Source organism: Varanus komodoensis, unplaced genomic scaffold (genome assembly GCF_004798865.1).
Source record: "Varanus komodoensis strain SLA01 unplaced genomic scaffold, ASM479886v1 scaffold1, whole genome shotgun sequence".
NCBI classification, from domain to species: domain Eukaryota; kingdom Metazoa; phylum Chordata; class Lepidosauria; order Squamata; family Varanidae; genus Varanus; species Varanus komodoensis.
This window is the reverse complement of record NW_025335268.1, coordinates 68,616,017-68,638,980: the sequence shown is the minus strand read 5'-3', so window position 1 is coordinate 68,638,980 and position 22,964 is coordinate 68,616,017. Positions and strand designations below refer to the sequence as shown.

The window sequence follows — 22,964 nt, the reverse complement described above, 5'->3', positions numbered from 1 at the left end:
CCCCAGGAAGCCCTAATATTAATGCATGAAATGTAATGTTTTATATGCTAGATTCCTGGATGTTACACTTGAATATAACGGAGTTAGATCATGGTTCATATTCTCTTACAGAAAATGGAAAGGAAGAACATTCACTCCTTTTCACATTTCCCAGTTTTAGGAATGGAGAGCTCCACCATGTCTTTGTGCAGATCTTCTAAGTCTTTACATCTTCAGATTTAAGTTCTGAAATATGACAGGCTAGAAATTGTATCAACTGAGCAGAAGTCACTTCACTTACTTAACTCCATATCTGTCTCTAAACATGATATGATCCCGATATGTCCGATTTACATCCAGATCAATCTGCCTGATATCTGGGGAGCTCCCTCTTGCTTGGCGTTTTAAAGTCTAGGGGGAAAAACATTAACAAATGCATGTATCAGAACTTCATAGTTCATTATAAAGTCATACATCTTTGTGAACGTGGCCTTTTTAGTGACTTGACTGCACTACTGCAGACTGGAGATGAGGCTCTTGCACAGTGAAAGGATTCACCTTACAAAACAGCTCCTTCCTTCCTTCCTTCCTTCCTTCCTTCCTTCCTTCCTTCCTTCCTTCCTTCCTCCCTCATTGAGCGCGGTAGAAAGTTGAAAGCATCGCAAGTTGAGCGACTTCAGAGGTGATGCACTCGAAGCGCAAAGATGCTGACCTTGGAGGCTTATGCGCTACAGTGCATGGCAACAGGCGCAGTGGTTGAAATGTCCACCACCCTGTGCTGCACTCCATGTTTCATCTAGTAGGCCATGTTTGGCCAACTAGCTGGAGGGGGAAGAAAGGAGGCTGGGGCACAGTTCGGATGCAGCCTAACCCATTAGACTCGGCCTCCTCTTCGCCCCACCCTGCAGCAAGCCCCTCTTCTCCTCTCCGAGGCTGATTTCCAATGTCAGAGGGCCAGCCAGCGTGCTTCTTTCCGTGCTAGCTGTGATGGGGAGTGGGACAGGGCCCAGGTCCAGAGTTCCGCCTCTGACCTTGCAGGCCCTTGGTGTTGGGGCTCTGAATAATCCTGTGTCCCTTTACGCAATGCTGGGAGGCCACAGGATTGCACCCTTCATTCCCAAGCGATTTTCTGCATGGTTCAGAGCTCTCTCCACAGTGGGGTGAAGGCTTCTGGGGGTGGGCAAGTGACTCCTCAGTGAATTGAGATCACTTCCTCACTGGGCACACGCTGCTGCCCACCAACCCAATGGTTTCCCCAGTTGATTAAGGAGTGAGTGGGGTGGGCTTTGGCAGTCAGGCAGACACCCCAAAGCACTGGGCTTAGTGCCTATCAAAAACTATGCAGCTTTGCCTGTGCTTGCAACTGCAAAAAGCTTTGCATAGTTATACATACATCTACATTTAGCTGTATTTCCAACACAAGCTGCATTTCAATCTATGAATGCTTCAGAGTAGATTGTACTAGCAACATCTTTTACTGTGTGGGAATGGCCCATCCTGGCTCTTTTGCCAAGACTTTGCTTTTGTTTGGTTTTGACTGTTTTAAATATTAAAGTATTTCTGATTTTATATATATATTTGTATTTTATTGTTTGTTCTATGGACTGTTGTAAACTGCCCAGAGAGCTTTGTCTGTGGGGTGATATAAGAAATGGATAATGATAATTGTAACGATAACACACCAAGAATTCTAAGAGGAATTTGGTGGCAGCCTCAGTCCCTCAACAATTTGACCATTTTGGAAAATCTGCCTGAGCCTTCCTTCAGAACGAAGAGCCTTTGTTTTCACATGTCCTGGTGGGTTTTGCTCTCTTTTCCTGCTCATCACTAGTTGGCATCCATAACCTGCAGAAACATATCCGCTCCTCTTCAACCCATTTTATTTGCTCCCCCAACCCCTGACTGGCTTGCAGTCTATTTTAAAGAGTTCCTCCTGGTCAGTACAAAAAGACTGTTCACGGAGTCTGTAGCTACAGACTGCAAATTGGGGTTGCAATGCGCCCGTCATGTGGAATCTTGGAGAAAATTTCTGATCTAGACCTCTGCCTGCCATGTCGGGTGTCCACCTGCAGGGCTGCTTTTCAGGGTGGAGGTGTTTCTCTCAAAACAAGGGCACAGATTCAGAACACGAAGCCCACCTGCAGCCTCCGGTGGCACAGGCCATCCTGCTCTTCCTACCTCTTTCCGTGGCTTAGAAAGAGCAGGCAGGCCTCAGACTTGAAAGCCAGCAGAAGCGTGCCTGAAAGGATTGCACAGGATGCTGGAACAGGAAGCCGGAGTTTGTATCAATACACAAGTCCTCCCTCCCAACAGAGTCAACAGGAGTTTCCTTGAGCTGGAGACACAGGGCCAAAGGATGTGCCACAGGAGGCACCTGGCTGAGTGCCGGGATGGGACCACACCTCAGTAGCAAAGGACACCCCACTCCTGTGAAGCTGCTACGAGCTCCACTGGGGTGGAATCCTGGCACCTGCTTACATTTCTTCCCTCCCCACAGAAGGACAAAGAGCAGCAGAGACTGGAAGGGGAATTTAGCCTGCAAAAGCAGCTCAGGAGAAACAGGTAATTGCCCCCACATTTTCCTTAACCTTATGAGGGAACGCACCCTCCCTGCCATAGATCCAGCCCTAGATCTCTTATATCGCATCTATTTCCAGCTTCAGTAAGTAGGTTATTCCAGGGAGAAAAGAACAGGGGAAGAAACATCAAAAGGCTTGCTAGAGACAAGATATCCAATGGTTTCTAGGAATGCTATTCATCTCATAATGCTTATATATCACTTAATATAAAATCCCATATAAATTTGCATGCACATATTTAAAACTGTAATAAGGTACGTGATTAGAAATAATTTCAACTATAACGACTAAGCAAATCACATTTGAGGTAAGTGTTAAAAGTGACAACTGTAATGACCATGTGAAACAAGACACAGTAAGATGATGCATCACAGGATTAAATACAATTAATTACAGGCTAGAAAAAGTCTGGGTGCACCAGAGCATTTTTAGGAGGTGTTTAAAACAAGTGCATATTCTGCCTTGTAAGCTGTGTAGGGAAGGGTGTTCCAAAGGGTGGGCAATGCCACCAGGAAGTCCCACGTTTGAGATATTACATTGGCTCAGCAGCTAACAGAGAGCCAGTGCAGCTCTTCTGATGCAGGTGCGATGTGAAGTAGCTGCTGCGTTCTGCACCAGCGGCAGCCACAAGGGTCACTCTGCACAGAACTCGTTGCAGTAGTCTAATTGTGAGGTTACCAGGACGTGTATCACCAGGGCCAGGTGTCCCTGTTAATGGGCACTCTAAGTCACTGGGCTTCCAGGGACAAAGACAGATCCAGGAACAGGATCAGGATCAAGTTTCCCCTTTTCCCTCTTCCAAAGGAGGGGTTCTTTCACAATGACCAAGGCCAGTTCTGTCCCAAATCCAGACTGAGCCCAAATTGGAATGGAGACTCAGCTTCATTCGAGAGTATCTGCAGGTAAGAGGCAACCTTTCACAGAGGTATCTGTGACTGAACAACAGCTGGCCTAGATCTGACTCCAGGAAGGGTTCCTCCCAGGAGCGTTCACAGCACCACCTCCGTCAAGGTAAGAGGTGCCACATCATCCTGCCATGCTGCGGTCACCCCCCCCCCGCCAGTCCATCCCAGCAGTCCCCTTCGCTTCCTCAAGGGCCAGGGCTGAGAAAGCAGGGAGGTTCATACAGGTGCAAGCATCTTGTCCACATCCACGGGCTCCGGAAACTGAAACGGATCTCATAAAACGTGCTAAGATGATGCCCTGGGCATTCAACAGATACTGCATCAATAGTGGCATGAACGTAAGTAATTTTATCCTCAAAGTGTCTTGTGAACTTGACATAGCAGGCTTCTAAGGACTTTAATATGGGATGAATAGTCTACATACCACTCAGAAAAGCTTGGCTAGATGGCTGCTTGCAGACATGATGCAGGCAGCCAAGTAAGCCTTCTCTGCCACGTTCACCACACAGGAGAGGCGCTTAGACACTCGTCTACATGCTCAGTCACCTTCATGACAAGCCCTGTGCCAATGACACTCAAGCCATACCAGGCTTGTGAAGGAAGAGTTCCTGGCTGAGAAACTGAAACTTTTCCTGGACAATGACCGAATACGCGTGAGCCTGTTGCTAGGATTTGAATAAGACTGTTCTCAACTCTTGAACTTGTTACCTGTTTCAATGAGGACTGTTCATTAGGTCACTGTTCTCTCTGTGGACTCTTTGTTTCCTGTAAACTCATATATTTATTTTTCGTATGAAACCTGAAAGATGACTCATGTACTCCAAACCAGGATACAAATGGGTGCCCAAACCGTGGAAATTATTCATCAACTTCCTCCACAGTAAATGCTTTCATTAAAGGCCAAGGTGTGACTGAACCTCCAGGAGTCTCTCTCTGACTGCTTGCCTTCAGATGAGGGCAGTGAAGCAATGAAAATTCGAGCGGGAATGAGGGAGTGTGCTATCCTATTTAATCATAAGGTAGGAATCTGCCGCTGTGGCTTTGATCACATGTCCTTTTGGGCCCATTGACATGCCAAACTGGGAAAGGACCATGCTCAATGCCAATGCACCTGCTCTACGTGCAAAAGGTCCCAAGGTCAAGCCTCTAGGCTTGGCCTAGACACCTCTAGGCTTAGCTGCAAGGGGCAGTCACGTACCTAATGATGGCCAAACCCCTGAATGGAAGGACAACAGTCTTTAGAGATGGGATAGCCATTCTTTAAGGCTCTCTCCACAGGAAAGAGACACTTCTCACAGGTTTCTTCGAATTTGAAATTATTTTTTGGGATTGAGAAGAAAAAATATGAGGATTATGAAAGACAGCAATTAAGATTATCACTGCCATAATTAATCACTGCCATTTTAATGAATTAACTCATTTGCTATACTATACAAAGCCATTGTTTTATTTTCAAATATTGGAGCACATGGTTTACTGCCAACCTTAGAAACTCACATTATAATAGTCTTTCATTTCTTCTTTCATTTTAGGGACATCAAGCAACAAAGACCAAACTTCACCTCTCAGCTGCAATGGTATTCCTTTGTAGATTCTCCTATGAAACTGTATTTTAAAAAGAAAAAGAAAAGAAATCAACACAAGAAAAACTAGACCTGATGACTAATGTGCTTTGGCATACCAAAAGCTACAACCTGGAAACAAAGCAAAGAGCTGTTCATTTTCAGACAGAGATGTATTGTTGCACAGTGCAGGTTTCACAAGGTGTTCTGCCCAATCATGAAGTCATTTCCATGTGCCATGCTCTGAGAAATGCAATTAAAAGAAGGGAAGAGCTATGCGATCATCCGGTAACAAGGAGTTTATGATTATTTATTTATGTATTAAAAACTTTTGTATGCTGTCCTGTTATACAAAAATCTCAGGATAGCTTACAGTATTTAAAAGAACAATTAAAACAACAACAATTTCTAATAGAGTTGTGGGTTTTTAAGGGATGCTTTCACATGAAGTCCTGCACAGAGCAGGAGATGCGCCTGAGGACCTTACTGGCCCTTTGAATTGTAATATCCTATGCTGCTACTGGTTACAACTTAGAAGCATGTACAGTTCAGTTTGGCACTGTAAGATTCATTCTGAGTTGTGACTGGCTAGCAACAAAAATTGTGAGATGGCTTAAGCTGCAGCTACTTTGGCTTTGTCAGCTTTTGAAGCATCAGTAAAACTTTAAAGGTTCACACACTGCTGATCACATCCAGATTGCTATCTGACTGTTGAAGTTATCCTTTTGTCGATTAAAATATATGCAATAAATACTGTGATGCTTTGGCATGTTACCATCATGAATGGATTGACTTGCGCTTTAACATCCAGCTTTATTTAATGACATTTGTTCTTTGATATTTTTTGATAGGACCAGAGGCAGAAACAAACAGCGCTGAAGTGAACGAAAACCGGTTTGATGTCTCCCAAAGCTGCTGTATAAAAAGTGTGATTATAAAGCTACGTTAGGAGAATTATGTGAGAGGGCTGGCATTACTGGAGAGCAGCCTTCCCCGACTGATGCCTCCAATGTGTCCAAACCACCACTCCCAGCATGCTCCAGTGATACCTTCCCACAGCACGAATCTGTTTTTTCTCCTTAAAAGTCCCCCATGTCTTTTTGGTGCCACATCAGCTTGAGCTCTGAACTAATTCCAACCTGCCCCCTTTTTTTAAAAAAATTGCAGCATTCATAATTTACACTGGACAATATCACACACAAATCTTCAAAGCTTCAGCCAATGCAATCATATCAAAACAATAGGCTGTGCTCTGTTTTATAGCCTTCCTGGACCTGCTTTACCCTTTCTCTTCCTGACAGTTTCCCCCTTGTAATTGGTCTTCTTGCACTGTTTTTCTACCCATGTGGGAAAGTAGTGTCTGTTCCCCATGACCAAAAACCGCTGGGAGGGTGCATGGAGATTTTCCGAGCAGAAATCCAGGGTGGGGAGGGAGGTGGTTCCCCCCCCCCAATACAATTTTCATTAAAAGACATAATCATCGAAAGGCTCCACGTACAGTGTTTGGCCCTGGGACACATGCTAGTGTGGAGCAACCATTCACTGCCAAGAGGTGGATTTCAGTTGAGGTATTCGCCAATGAATTGCATTTTGAAAGACGTGCTTAACAACGTCAATAAGTGATTGCACTGTTAATCTCCTGGCTCTGAGTTATAAAGCACGAATCAAATTCATAAAAGATTTCACAGTTACAAACCTTCTGATGCTATGGCAAACCCTGTGCGGAAGGTACTAGTGGAATATTCTGCAAGCCAGCTCTGTAGTTCAAGTCCATTACATACCATGACAGTCACTTTTAACCTTGCAGTGAAAATTAAATCCTGCAGAGCAATGCTATCTCCCACATCCATGCGCACAAGGCTTTAAAAAGATACTTAAAGTAGCAGATTATTGTAGATAAGTGTCTGGTACATCATGTGCTTATCACCTACACTTGGTCACTCGAATCCCCCTCCCTCCACACACACACACACACACACACACACACACACACACACTGCAAAACCAAGCCAAGACAAAGGATAAGTTCTGATACTTAACTGAGCCAAAGATCCAGTTCTCATGACAGAATGTGGCTTTCCTCCACTACCCTGCTAACATAAGGTCAGAAGTGGATACTCCCAGTGGGGACATATATATGGTTCCATGGCAACAAGTTTTCTCTGACTTATGGCAGACCCTAAGAATGGAAACCTCTGGAAAGTCCTACCCAACAGCCCTGCTCATCTCCTCTCATCGCTGGTCTTCCTCTTCTGCCTTTGACTTTCCCTTCTCCATTAAGTCTTGCCTTCTCCAGGTGTGCCCAAAGTGTGACGGGCTCAGTTTTGCCATTTTCGCTACTAGGGAAAGTTCAGGCTTCAGTCGATCAGGCACCCACTTGGTCATCTTTCTACCAGTCCAGGGTTTTCGCAAAGCTCTCTTCCAGCACCATGTTTGGAATGCATCCATTCTCCTCCTCTCAGCTTTCTTCCCTGTCCACTTTTCACACCCATATAGAGGGAGGATGTATGTACAAAAGCCAGAAGCATGAATCCTCTGTCTCAGCAAAGAGGGAGGGGGAATTGTGATGTGGCCCTCACCTGTCTGTGCATCCTGCATCACATGCTTCATAGTGAACATGGCAGACGGAGAGAAAGCGCCAAGAACTTTCTCCCGTAAACAAGCCCTTTGGCCCAGCTAAGTGTCCAAACCCAGCCATGGTCATTATCGATTTCAAGGTGTATAGGCTGGACTTTAGAGCTGGACCCTCTTAGGAAGGTCCTTCTTTGTGTGTGCTTTCGTACTCCCCTTTGTAAAATGGGAACACCACCTCATGGTGAATGGTGAGAATGAACGGGATAAGGAAACGACATTCCCTACCCAGCACATAGGTGGGAAAGAAAGTTTGAGCAAATGAATAGCTGTCGTCTGATGCAATTATAATTGATCCAGACAGACGGAGGAAATGGCAAGTTACTGTGAAAGCAGCTGTGACAGCAGCTGCAGTGCACTTGAAGCGGGCAGCTACGGGGCCTTGTGGGAATGCACCAGCTGTGAGCGTGGCGAATCCGCTCTGGTTACAGAGCGCTGAACGCATATATGCGGCCACTTGGAAACGGCAACTCGTAATGTGAAAGGAGAAACCAATCATGCTCCATTAGCATGTCCCAAAAAAATGCTATAATACTGAACAAAAGAACATCTTGATTTTTTAAAAGAGGCAAAACCATACAAAATTAGATTTTATCATGCCATCCATCTATAAAGCACTTTTCAAAAATGGCAAAGGGCTTCACATCTTGGATTGGATCCAGCTTTAGTCATACTTAGAGAAGACCCATTGAAATCAACAGGCTGAGTCCAATTGATTACAATGGGTTACTGTAGCTGTGACTAAAGCTGGATCCAATCCTCTGTGAATTTCTTTACAACAACTGTGTGAAATGCGCTATTAGGATCATTCTCCACACATGAACTAAAGCTGACACAATGACTTGCCCTCCCCATGCCCCATAATTAAGGCTACAGCAAGAGTAAGAAGACACATCTATACCTAGTTCATATTTCTTTTAAATCAGTACTTCATAAATTTTGGAGGGATTTGAAAATGATGCAACTTCCAATCAAAGAAAGCAGGTCTGACTTTCCAGATCTTACTTTTATCAGTGGCTCTATTATTGACTTGTATTAAATTTCAGCCTTTTCCATTTAGATTAGGTTTTCCACTTTGGTCAGTTTTGGAATCTTATTGCCGGGACCTTCCGTGTAAAAGGATGGCATTAGGTTCTAGATGCAGGTTCTAGAACAAACAGGGTTCCTCCCACAATTGTGGCTGCCAGAGATGTGTGGTGTATATCATCATCCAAATTACACTTTGAAGCTGTTTCTTATGTTAAATGGACTCTATGTGGACATCCAGATTAAAATAGGTAGAAAATTATTTTGTGATGTGTATCTATGTATAGGGTGACTTTTACCTTGGATCAACTGGTAGGTGCCAATGATGAGATTCTACTATTCTCTGTTTTATGGGCTAAACATGGTTTGCTGGCCGTGGGTGAACAGCAATGTTTGGAATTACAACATTTGTTAGTATCTAGGGCTTGTCCCTGCCGCTTTCTTTTCCTGTCACTTCTAAAGTTTCAGCATTAGCCCCTCTATCGAAGCACTTCCTGAGGATGATGAGACAATGGAGAAGGTGAATAAAAAAGATACAGAGGGACTTAAACAACTTAAACAACTGAGTTGTCCCATTTCGCCTAACCAAAGGATTGTCACTTTACCATCTGTATCTAATGCATCTCAGGTTGCACCTTATCCAGCAAAAATTGCTGGCAAACATACTTGTGCAACCTTCTGGGAACAAGGGGGGGGGAGTGGCAAACCAGTGACATTTTCTCCAAAGTTCCAGTTGGGCATTGGTGAAGGGGCTACCCCAGGTGAGGATGAGAAGAGCAGTAGGAGTCATTGCAGCTTTTGCCAAGCAGCTCACTTACCTGTGACCCAAAATGAAATTGCACTCTCGAGTTTGGATGACACTGCAACCAAGCATGGGTCATACAACCCCTAGAACAAGCCATGGATTATCAGGGTGGCTTGTTCCTGGACAATAAGCCACCCTACAGGAAATAGTCTGGATTTGGAAGACGTAATGATCCACCAAGCCTAGTTACCCATAATGAGTTGCCGTGTTGTGTGAATGATGCCAGTAAATTTGAATCCAAGGATATTCAGGCAGAGACAGAACCACTTGTGTGAAAGATAATGTATAGTTTAGTTTTGGGACTGCTTGCAAGAGCCATTATGAACGTCAAAAGGATCACCTTGGCTAGGGAAAATTCACTGAGCAACCTCAAGGGTTCATGATCTTCTCTCAAAAGTGGGGAAATTCTTGGTCTTGTAACTGAATTGATGGTTAGATCATTCTTTGGAGAAATCATTTCAGGGCTGGGATATGCTTAAATACTTTGTATTTCAATTACCACCTGGCCAGTCTGGGGCTGCTGATTATGTGTAATTCTGACTTGACTGTTGCAGCTCAATTTAGACTCCATTTATAGCCTTTAGAAATACTACACTTTGGGCAGTATCATTTGTGCTATCAGTTTTCCTGCCTTTGCCTTGCTTTGTTCTGGCTGGTTTTCTTAAAGCCGCATACCCAAAGGTTGTCAAATAAAATGGGCACCTGCAATGCCAGTTCTACTATGCAAGCAGCCTGCCAACACCCCTACAGCTTTTTGAATGTACAACTAGTTAAAATTCGGCTGCAACGAACAGACTTTTACAAACAGCTGTTTCACACAGGGACACACCTCGTGGAGCTGGGAGTAACCACAACTCTCTGTTGGACTTTGGGCAAATGAAATTTCATTGCGACACCATGCATGAAACTGGCCCATAGACAACAAGTTTCTGTTTGTAGCCCAGGTGATCCCAAACAGAAACAACAAGTTTCTGTTTGTAGCCCAGGTGATCCCAAACAGTGAAGCTATTACTAACATTAGGCATAAGATGAAGCAATACCCTAAAGACTCAAGACAAGGAAGGAGGAACAACAGGAAGGTCAGAAGTGAAGGATGCAACGCAAACCGAGCTGGTGAGCAAAAGTGGGGAAGCTCTGCCTTTCCAGTCTGGGGCTTCCCAGGTATTTTCTGTTAGGATCCACAGAATGAGGCAGCTCCCCCTGCTGGACTGATTGCGAAGGCAGCCTGGCCCACTATGAAATACTTGCAGGATTGGCATCTGATGTGCAAGTGCTTGCAGGATGACGACCAGTGCAATCAAGCAGGCCAAATGGGAGCTGAAAAAAAGGCTCTGCAAACAGCTTCTCAGTCCTGCCCACATCTGCCACAGCAATGCAACATTCTGACATGGCTGCTTTGTGTTCCTGAGTTGGCTTCTGCACCCATGCCTTGGCTCCAGCCTGTTCCTGACACCGCCTTCACATTTGGCCCTACAACACCTTGTCAATATATTACCTTTTCCAGTTCCTGACTTTGCCTTTACCTCTGGTGCTGTCACATCATGTCCCTTGCCTGTTCTGACCATTGGCCTTTGCCTCTGGCTCTACTTTATTTTGCCAAGTTTTCATTCCAGTCCCATCACTCTGGTCCTGGTGTTCCAGTTGCTTTTGCCTGCCACTGACACCCTGAAGTCGACACTTTAGAAAAGAGGTCCTGCGTTCTGGTCTCGGGTGGCTGGGTCTGGGGAAAAGTACTCCAAAACATCCTGGGATAGCCAAGCTCCTGTGCCCAGTGTCAGAATGCTCTAAGTGTTTGTCTCCCCACAGATGGAGAGAGCACCAGAGAGGATGGGGCAGCACTTGCTGGCACAATTTCCCAAGGCATGCTGGACCTGCTAGATTAGGATGAATCTCATGGACCCATGTGCATGTTCTCCTGTATGAACGGAGGCTGAGTGCTGCAAAGAGAGCTGTCACCTTCTGTATCTCATACTCTGAGTGGCTCCTTGTTATCCTTGGGAAGCCAAATGACAAATTGAAGCCAATTATCTCAATAAGCTCTAAAGTACCTCTGCTTGGCAATTTCTCCCCTCCTCCCCCCAATTACTCCTTTTCTCTCAAAGAGCCACTCAGTCACCACCGAGAAGATCCGACGGTACAAGATAGAAACACACCGATGAAGATATTTGAAAGTGAATGTAATAAGCAACATTTTTATTCAAGGTGTCCTGAAAGTTATGACTGCATCAGGATAAAAGAAGCTTTAATGCCCACACTGAATGATAGCTTGAGAGGGTCAAGCCACAAAATATAATTAAGATGGCAGCAGGTCAGAAGAGCTGTCAAACAGCACATGGAGAAGCAGAAGTGCTGGTACCTTTTGGAAGAAAAGGCTGAAGAAGGAAAGTTACAGGCTTGGGGCAGCAGGAGGGGAAGAACAAGCATATCGACCTCTACCATTTTATTTATGCAGCACTTGGAATTTGCAAAAGGCTGAACAGACTTGGTTTTGTGCTCAGGGTTGCTATGGAGTCACACCAATCCTTCATACCAGCATTCCCCAACCTGGTGCCCTTAGATGTGTTTGGCTGCAGGACCCTTCACGTGCAGCTAGCACGTTCTTGCAACGATGGGATTGCAAAACGATACATTTGGAAGGCACCAGGTTGGGGACGATGGGCTGTTACCTGGGATAAGGCCTTCTCTGTGATAGCCCTCCACCACATTTTCGAGCTCCCACCCTGAGGTATTTTGACTAGATACTTTTTGTTCGATATTAGATGAACTTTTTCTTTTCGCGTGGCTTTTAGTTCTTCAAAATCTGCTTTTAAAGAGTCTCTTCTACTCTTCACCTTGATGTTGATGAAGTTTGAAAGCTTTCAAATCCTCTGCTTCAAAATTAATTTTAATTGTAAGTTGCTTGGGAGCCCTATTTGGGCCAAAATGCGACTTCATAAACTTGTAATTCCGGGTGGTGTTGCATTCCCCTTGAAGGAGCAGGCTCTTGGGGGGGGGGGGGTAAGGAGGGAGTCCTCCTCTATCAGCTCCAGCTGCTGGCCCAGCCACATCCCTATCTGGAACAGAGGTAGACTGATTTCAGTAGTACGTATGTATGTATTAAATTTGTACTCCGTCCACTACTTCCGTCTCTGCACGGCTTACAACATTATTTCAGAATAAAATAAGTTAACTATTCCACGCTGACTGAACATCATATAAAATATAAATAAATAATCTCACAGTTAAAATATATTAAAATATGGATTGAATAAAAAGGGCTATACTCTGGCAAATTATAAATGGTATTACTACATTGCACCCTGTGAGGGTCTGCCCTGGAACAACGTCCACTGCAAACTGTGCAAAATGCAGCAACCAGATTAATAACTCGGACCAAAAGGTCTGAACACATAACATCGCTCCAGGCCTCTCTGCATTGGCTGCCCACATGCTTCTGAGTCTCATTCAAGGCGCTGTTTTTAATCTATACAGCTTGGGCTCACAGCACCGGATGGAACACCTCCCCGAAATGCAATCTACCCCTACACTATGGTCAATATCCAAAGCCTTCTTCTGAGTGCCCCTTCCAAGGGGGGCTCTGAGGATGGCAACAAGGGGAAGGGTCTTTTCAGTGAGGACTCCTCTTCTGTGGAATGATCTCCCTGCTGCAGCTCACCTGGATGCAGGTTAGGAAGAGTAACTGGGTCATCCTTTTGATGCCAAGAAAGACCTTTTTACTGAGGCATTCAAGGACATCTAAAGTTAACTAATGATTTGATGGGGCAGTTTGGTCTTTCTAAGTGGTGTATTCTGTATTACATACTGTCTTTTAAATTAAATGATTTAAAATCATTAGGGTAAATTTTAGTGAATTTTATTGTATCACAGTTCTCTTTAGAAACTACTGTAAACACCCAGACCGTTTCAGCTACTGGGCAGTACAGAATTGTAAATAATAATAATCTGAATAAATCAATCAAACAAACACACACCCATTTTGTGGTGTTTGAGCAGGAGACCTGACTAATAAACCAGACACACATTTATTTTCCCACGCTTGATTTTCCATTCATTCTTATGGAAGTTTCTCTCTCTCCCTCCTTTCCCTTACCCAATCTACAAAACAGTTTTCACATCCTTAAATGCCTTAACTGGTATTTCTCTTCCAAACTTCTAGAAAGATAGGGAATGAGGAAGGTAAAATTGCCAGTCATTTTCTGTAACAAGGACCTCAGAATGGAAAGGGTCATACCACAAATTGGCAGAGGGTGCTTCGTTGTATAAGTTTTTTTGCACAATGTGCAACACAGGTCACGTAACAGAAGGTCTGTTCCAGAAGCAGAATAATTTTTAAATGTGTTATTAAAACATTTGTGTGCAGTAAAGCAATTGCGGTTTTGAGGCCTAATTTTTGGACTCTACAGATTGGATATCTAAGAGAAGGGAATTATTCAGGCTGAAAGTACACTCTGGGCTCCACTAGGACATAGTTAAGCAAGGTAGCGGTCCTTTCTATCAAGGGAAATAAAGCTAATAAACAAATCTGAACAGTCAGGATCATCCTGACATTGCAAAGGGAAATATCACCCAGTTCTGCATGGCTTCCTGGCAGCACACCTTCTTCCTGGAGTCCTTGGAGAAGTGGAGTCCTCCTATCCTAGACCTGGCGTAAGAACCCTCTGTGATCAGAGCAAAGAGGGCATTTACAGGTAGTTTAAACCACCTGCATACACTAAACTGCACTTCTGTAGGCACAAGACCTCTTGTGCCAGGGTTCATTCCTGAGAAGACATGCTTCAAGCTGGGCTGTGGGAAGATATCGAAACCGGTAAGAACTGCAGCTGGGGCCTGTCCTGTGGCTGAAAGGCATTCCCACGTGGCTTGTGCATCTCTGTGGATGAAGCTGGGTGGCAATGAACCACAACTCTGAAGCACTTGATAGGAGCTGGTGCTCCTTCAGCTGCACATGCTCTTTCCTGGACATTTGCAGAGATCAAATAGGGGGCCAGGCAGAGTGCAAGGGATACCCTCCCACAACCAGAGTAAAAGCAGAACAGCACAGAAAAGGGTTTGAAGATTTGGAGGACACCGACAGGGATCTTTACAGTTCAACCTTACTGAGGATCACTCAGAGAGTTTCAGCTACAGGTAGTAAAGAAATGAAATGAATAAATAAATGGTACAATCCAGGAACAGATGACTTCTTTTAGTTCGTGGCCCAGATAAGCTTTTACAAGGTGCATTCTCTGGGGAAGCAAAGGCATAAAGGCCATGATGCAAAATACCAGCCTAACTTACTTTAAAGCTCTTACTGAAGTAACTAAACCTTAGAAGGGATAGTAAACCTTTTTGAATGTGGACTAAAAATGGCACAAAGGCCAGGAAACCAGCAAAGAACACCTGGTTGTAGAAAAGGGGTGGGGCCAGGGAAAGGAGGCATGGCCATCTGGGTATCCCCAGTGAGCCAGACTGTAGGGTGGGATTTCGTCTCGCGTTCTTTTGTTCTGCACACCTAACTTAAGCTGACCTTAACTCATGACCAGTCCTGAAAAACATGCAAGATCCTGATTAAAACTATGCTATTAAGGTGTGCTGCTCTCTCATCTAACAACACAGTTGTACAGAAATGTATGCCTATTTTCTGAGATGTTACTTTTTCGATTTTTATACCTTTTACATTTTCTTCCAGTGTTACATTTCCCCCTTCTCCATTCATTTTCCGCTGGTTTGGTTTTTTAAGTAGAGCCATTAGTCCCGTCCTCTGCCCCCGCACCAAACACACACTCACACACAACTCCTGCAGTAACATTGTAAGAGCTATAAATCGTAGCCTCAGGAATACCACATATGCATTTCTTCTGAAAACTTACTGGTCATTTTAGAATGGCTTTTTTAGGCTACACATTCTAGCGATGTGTAAAAACAGGAGCAGTTAAATGGGACTTTCAGAAAAAAGAGTGGCCTGGAATCATCTTTCGCACTTGCTGTCCTGAGTTAGTGTTTTTAATCCAATAACAAGACAAGGGCTTCCCTCTGACACAACACTAAACTACGATTAAAATTGCAACGAACAAACAGTGAACATGAGGCTGACATGTTCCTTCCCCTCCCCACACCAGTGCAGCTCTGAAGAGGGGATCAGAAACACGGATGTGCAAGGAGTTCACTTCGAGAGGAAAATCTTCGATTCCCTGCTTTGGCTTCCTGGATGCCGGTCCGCTTTGCAGCAGCCAAGCCTGAGAATTCAGCAAGCAGCCCAGGGTTCTTCCGCTGCTTGCCAGAAGCCAAGTTCCATATGCTATGTAAACAGCACCATTCTTCCATGCCCAGTGGCAAGAAAGAAGGCTGACTACTGGGCCTGGCAGCAGGGGGTCTGAAAAAATCCATGGACTTCTTGGCCTGGCTCGCTTTGCAGGACTGGGCTGACCATGAGAGGAAGCCTGTGGATTCTGTAGGGACAGATTCTGAAAGGACTCATTCCAATCCTATTCAGAAGCATCTGTTTTCTGCTTCAGTTAGCTAGAACTTAGCATTACATCTGCACTGGGGAAACTCAGTTTAATACTGTGATTTACTAACATGCCAGCAGTAGGACGGTATATAAAAGCTATCAATCAGAGTTTGATCCTGATTCTATTTCTGTGCATTCTACCCTAACTGTAGTTTCTTGTCCTTAATACAGGTTACATATCAGGACTACCAGGTCCAAAGGCACACCCATTTCTTTCAGGACCATCCATAGCTTCGTGTGATCCACATGGTCAAAGGCTTTGCTGTAGTCTATAAACCACATACTGATCTTTTGCTGAAATTCTCTGGAGCACTCTAATAGCTAACATATATTTGCAATACAATCTACACTGCATCTTCCTTTTTGGAATCCAACTTGGACATCTGGCATGTCTTACTCCATACAGGGTAGCATTCTTCGTTGAAACACTTTGAATGCCACTTTTGCAGGCATGTGAGATTAATTATTTATTAAATTTATTATTATTATTATTATTATTATTATTATTAAAACATTTCTATGCCGCCCCTTGCCGAAGTAATGGCCCTATGGTTGCTGCAGTCTTTTGCGTCTCTTTTCTTGGGGACTGGAATATATATAGAACATTTCCAGTCTGGGGCTATTGCTTTGCTTTCCATATGGCTTGACAAAATTTTGAGAGGCTTTGGTCTGATTCATCTTCTGCAGCCGGGAGTAGTTCTATTGGCATCCTATCTATTCCAGGTGCTTTATCCTTTGCAAGTTCCTTCAGAGCAGCTCTTTCTAATATTGCAGGTTCTCCTTCATAAGATTCCACTGTGAAGAGTTCTGTCATCCTTTCTTTGCTTCTGTAAAGTTCTTCTGAATATTCTTTCCACCTTCTCTTTATTGGCTCCTGGTCTGCTAAGTATGTTGCCTTTTTTCCCGTTTTAGCATTCCTAATAGGTTTGAATTTCCCTCTGATTCATTGGATCTTCTAGAAGAGACCTCTTGTTTATCCCCTTTTGTGGTTCTCTTCTATTTCTTTGCACTGATCTCTGACTGCAGTTTGCAGCAAAGTCGTTTGAAAAGTACAGGAGAGCAATCCAAAGTGCAAAATCTTTGAACGAGTTTATAGCTGCATGGTCAACTATAACTTATGCTCAGGAACCATTCCAAATGCAAAACAGCTCACTGACAGTTACCCACTTTCTGTGCACCAAGGTTTCTAGTGCTCTGTAAGTTTAAGCAAGCTGCCTACTTACACTAAGTGGGAAGGTCCCTGGAGGGGAGGTGGGTAGAAAAAGAATAAGCTCAATGTCGCCTGTGAAGATTTAAAAATCTGTTCACTGAACCTCTGAGTTTCTACTTTTGTAAACCAGTTCCATTCCTATGGCACAATTATAAATCCATAATTCTCAAGCAATTATTACCCCTGAAGCTGAACTGCCAGTGTAATGCAGCTCTTGGAAATTCTCTGAAAGCAGATTCTTTGTACATTTGTTGTTTAAGATGAATATTATAATGAATGCCATGGTAATACAAAAATGGAAGCCTGACACTACAGCACCCAAATTAATAGTATTATATTCAGTAAATGCAACTGCCTGTGAAAACATTTATCGTTACCTTTTCAGTGTTCTTGTATTTCTCCCAGCTTTTCAACATCTTCAGCCATTTTGTAGTTCTTTCGATTTCAAGCTGCTTTTGCTGAAATGAAATAATGAGCCCATTATTCAGTACATTCCATTTGCACCAAATAATTTTTAGACATTTTTCAAGCATTTAGAAACAAACACAGAAATGCATTCAACTTCTCAGCAAAAAGAAGCTGATCAGTACTTTAACCCAAATGCAAATTTTAAAGCTATGCCCAAGGAATTGTTCTTTTGTTTTAACTTCACGCCATCCAGTGATCTAGCAAACAGAAATTAACCAAAGCAGAGGTGGACAGCTTGTGGCCATCCAGATCTTTTAACCAACTTCTGTCAGCACTCATCATTGGCTATGTGGATGGGACTGGTAGGCCAAAACATCAGGAAGGTTCATACCTCGGTGAAGGGGAAAAACAGTTTACAGTATTTATTACATCTGGTCATTTATCTAGACTGAGCCAGAATTTTAAGTGATATTTCTTTAGAATTTGTTGTCCATCCTATCCAGGAAAGCATGCCCTCTTTTCTGATTTGATAAACAGCAAGCATGAGTTATTGTCTTGCATGATGTATTCTCTAAACAGTTTTGAAGAAGAGGAGCAATCCACACCCGGCTTCAACAAATCCTCTGAGGTAGCCAGCCTTCCCTCTGACTGTTAATTCAGTGGGATGCATGGGGATTACCTGGGCAGTTGCATGGAGATCTCTCCCTGCTGCCCCACTCCAAAGTTGGGGGAAACCTGAGGATTCTTTATATTATTACCCCTACTTGTACTATTGGCACTTTTGTGGCCAAAGCAGAGAGCTTTGACCACAAAAGTCAAACTGGCATCCCTTTCTTCCCTGTTTTTTTCTGCTCCAAAGCTAGAAAGGCAGCTGCGGGGAGGTTCTTCCACCCAGTCCTGCTTTCCCTTCAGGAAAGATCAGGCAGAGATGGACGGACCTTTCGGCTCTACTGTGAAATCGGCTGCAGAGTGCCCTCAGCAGTCAAGACCAATATGGTTTGCTCCTTTAACCTGCACAGTCTTTCCACTGGAAAAGGCTGGGTGTGACAACACAGCAAGGAACTCGGCTGCTTAAAAATGTGTGAACTGTCTTTAGCCGGCAGCATCTAATCGGGTGGGCTTTCTCCTGCCATCTTTCCTAAGAGAAAGGCTGCTCGCGGTGACTGTAACTATTGGCTTGCGCAGGTACACACTGCACTTTTCCTTCAAGAGAACACAAAACACGATGGGGGTGGCAAGACAAGGGCTGCAATGGCTCTTTGTGTAACCGCCCATGCACTGCCTCTGAGCCTTGCCCACTCCGGAATGGGGCTTGTGGCAGCGGGCGGTTTGGAACAACTTTATACATGCCTTGTCTCCAAAGATTTGGTGCTACTGGTGACTTCCACCAGCCATTCTTTTTCTTCTTCTCTTTATTAATGATGATGTGAACAAATAATGTGAATGGAAATGGTTTCACAAGATATTCTTTCCTCCCTGCCTGTTCCCTCTTTCATTGCTTTCTAAACTTTTGCCTCTCTCATGTTTTCAGAGAGAGAAAGAGGGAGGGAGAGCAGGGGTGGGATGGAAAGGGTGTATCCCTTGCAGGTATCAAAAGGGTCAATGAAGATGCCCCAAAGCACAGAGGTTGCCACCATCCCCACACACACTTTAAGCGGTAACATCACAATCTTAGAAATCATGAGAGCATGCATGGATAATAATGATAATAAGACAATTCTCCTCTGAGCCTGCCAACTTCAGAAACACCTTCTAGAATAAATAGTTGACTAGTCATGCCAATAAAATAAAAAACAGTAAGTATGCACACTGCCCTTCAACCACACCCAGAGAAGAGATGTAATTTAGTTTAAATGCCACTGTACCTGCCTAATCACAGGTTTGCCCTGGTACGTAACAGATACTATGCGACAGACACTGAGGCTATTGCCTAAAGACATCCCTACCGTAATTTCAAAGTACTTCACAATACTTTAATGAGTATAACCATTGTGCAGGCTATAATCTTCTCTTCTTCAGATAACTTCCTATGGAAAGTTTGCATTAGTTTGCCAAGGTCAGTACTAGCAATGGCCACCCAACTAAAAACTTTCGCACAGGTATGTAATAAGTAGGAAGTTTTGGGGCTGAAAGTTTGAGTGCTATTTCACTCCACTCACATTTAGGTGATTTCTTGCATCCCCTCCTTCACTTTTTGTAAGTCAATCTGGATTCAGGGGTAGCTATCCTTTCTGGACAATAGCATGTTTTTGGAAATCCCCCAAGCCAAGTGCATCCTAAGCCACGGTCTGTCGAGTGCCATCACTTCCCTTTTCAAGGGGCATGGAATACATGATCCAAAACATTTTACCAAAGTTTCTAGCCAAAACTTTTTCAAGGCACGCTAATGTGCTCCAGTATATATTTGGGTCTCTCAGTTCTAAAGTGATATAACACTGAAGCCAGATGGGTGACCACGTGTGGAAGCAGAGCAGGGCGTGGAACTTGAGGGTCTTATAGGCTTGTTCTAACTCTGCTTCTCTTCTTTTTACTATTTTCCTTGGGGTGCCAAAATGTACAAGGGGAGTTCCAACTACACGAAGAGACAATCCTATGCAAGCTTAGTATAGAAAGCAAGCAAGCCTATGCTCCTAAGCTAGCTAAGCTGCAGGGTTTGCAAACATCAATGATTGCACTCCGGGACTCATCCGTTTGCCTGTCCACTGTGTTCCACAGATCATTAAAACTTCATTGCATAATTAGAGAAAATGCTTATTAGTTAGTAATTTATACCATCTGACATTTCAACATTTTAAAACATAACAGGGAATTAAAACTACTACCATCCATCCCTAGTGTCCTCCTTTCTGAAGGACTGAGTGGTTTGACTACTAGTATAAAAACCCACTTGTGCTTAATTTAGTGTGAAATATGTATTGAATGAAACATAACATTAAGTGAATAAAAGTAAAAGTTGCTTTATTTACTGTCAGTTACACTGCTAGAGACAATAAAAAGGCAGCTGAAAATTAAAAAGTAAAGAAGGGGAAAAATCTAGGGCAAGGCTAAACATCTGATTCAACCAGACTTAGCCATCCTTATACACTCAGAAACTTAGTCATGACTAACCTGTGTCATTGGTTGCAAGAGATATACCCAATAAGACTATCTGGATCCAACCCAAGTAGTTTCAGCTGTCATCTAAGCAATTTAACATGAGACCTTAAAAGACTATGAAATACCAATTAAAGCAACATTATGAAATGGTCAGAGGTCAGGATATTTCCAAAAGTATAAACTGTAGTAAAATATCATTCCAAAGAAGTTAACTAGATCTGTTAATTAGAAATGTGAATTCATCTTTGCCATCCCTACATAGGAGGTTTCTTAGAATCAGTTCAGAAACCCTGAAACCATGAATGCATAACATCCATGCAGGAGTGATGCTGGACCTCTTGGGGGTGGGGGAGAGGTTCCCCAGGAATCTGCAGAATTCGGCCCTAAATTATACAACAACAAGCAAAAGCTTCTAGTCCCTCATACATAGGATGGGAGGGAGAAGGCATTTCTAAGAGCCTAACTATGCAGAGAGTATTTAAGTTAGAGAGAGCAGCCTGAGCTAGGCTGAGACCTTAGTTACATGTGCACTGAGCCAACAGCTGCAGGAGGAACCTGAGTTGCTCTCCCAGCTTCCCAGACTAGGACCAGCCAGGACCAGCATCTACATGGCAAGTGACCTTTTAGCCGAGCCCAAGAGCAGGGCAACGCCACCGTTAGTATATGAGCCACCACCTTCCTGAGACGGTCAACACCAGATAATCATCAAGATTAGGAATGGGAAAGAATGGCTACATCTTGAATCTTTACAAAACAGAGACCAGGAAACAGGGGGGTTGATTTATCAGGCACTTCCATGTAATTGCAGCCAGACTGGTCTCACAGTAGCCAGTGTTATGCCCAGCCAAGTGCACCGCATCACGCAATCTCTCACATGCGTAGGGTGGAAGCTCCTGGCAGGCGTGGGCCTCGGGCACATCAGATCCTGGCCAAACCCCCACTCAGAGCGCATGACATGAATGAGGATCATTGTGCAGAGCGAAGCTAGCAGTCGCAGCACTGCCTCCAGTGCATGATGCGATGGAAGTGTGCTGCAGAGCAAGCCTCTGCCTCTTTAACCGAGGAGCAAAGTCTCCTCAGATCACCCCAAAAATGTACCTCAGCCTTCCAGCTATTGACTGTCCCTCATCCACCGTTAGCTTCATCCCCAGCAGGCCCCGTATCAGCTGGCCTGCTTAAGTTTTGACTTTCCACCAAGAAGCGAGCATGTTGCACGACACCCTTTGGGGATATCCCTTTCACAGGGAGCAGTTCAAAAAGGAATCTGCAAAGGAACCACAGAGCCAAGCGTTTTCAAGCCACTTCCCGATGATTCTGTAGTCTGGACACAAGAATGCTCTCAACAGACTTGCCTGGGAAACAGAAAGGAGGGATCTACTCATTCACAAAAGAGAGCCAGGCTTAGGTATCACCCAGCAAATACTCTTGCCATCAAAAGAGGGTGGAGGGTGCAAGTAAAATTGTCCCAGTGTCATTCTGAGGAAGCCAAGAAGGCAACTGGCTAAGTATCCAGTTAGATCCATGGTAATTTGAGAAAGGAAAGAGCAGTATGACCCACATGGGAATCCACACTGGGGGCAATAGCTTGGTAAGGTATGTGTTCTCCATGCAGAAGGCTGCAGACTCAATTTCTGGTATCTCCAGATACACCAAGGAAAGACTCCAATATAGAACCTTACAGAGGGGCTGCCGATCCATTCTGTTGACAATCCTAAGCGAGATGGACCAATAGAATGACTCAGACTAGGCAACTTCCCACATCCGTCATTTAATAGTCCCGTTAAATGCAGATTGGTGGAGGGTCTGGGAATGACCTTGGGCTAGCCAGACTCATGGCCATAATGCATATAAGACAAGTTCATCTGTGTAACAGCCTACCAAACAGGAACTTAACAGAGCTACACTCACTTAGCTTCAGCAGCGGAACAGCACTGAGAGTTCCCAGGGTATCCCTTGACAATTTACAGGAGAGAAGGATCACTTACCCTCTCTGATGCTGCATCATAGTCAGGTAACTCCTCTGGGCTAAAAAGAAAAGGGAAAACAAGATGACGACTTTGCTCTAATTGGAACAGGCTCAGTATTTTCAAACAGATCAAATGGGGAATTTAGCACAGAAACTGAAGCATTAATTGTATGACATCATGGCACAATGATATGTAAGATAACAGACCAATCTAAGACCATTCTTAGACTGCATATTGCCATAACCCCACTAAACTCTGGGAGCTACTAAACAGGTTTAGAATTCAGCTTTTTATACTGTAAAATAG

General features: G+C 44.0%; 1 protein-coding gene across 6 annotated transcripts in view; it reads right to left on the bottom strand.

The window, feature by feature from the left end:
* Positions 1-22,964, bottom strand: part of USP6NL (USP6 N-terminal like) — a 147,458-nt gene that overhangs the window by 32,285 nt on the left and 92,209 nt on the right. For all 6 annotated transcript variants that reach the window (XM_044428008.1, XM_044427983.1, XM_044428018.1 and 3 more), the window contains 4 exons: positions 22,677-22,716; positions 17,565-17,645; positions 4,961-5,068; positions 281-390 (listed from right to left, as the gene is read on the bottom strand). In XM_044428008.1, coding sequence (XP_044283943.1) covers positions 281-390; positions 4,961-5,068; positions 17,565-17,645; positions 22,677-22,716 — 339 coding nt within the window. The remainder of the gene's footprint in view (positions 1-280; positions 391-4,960; positions 5,069-17,564; positions 17,646-22,676; positions 22,717-22,964) is intronic.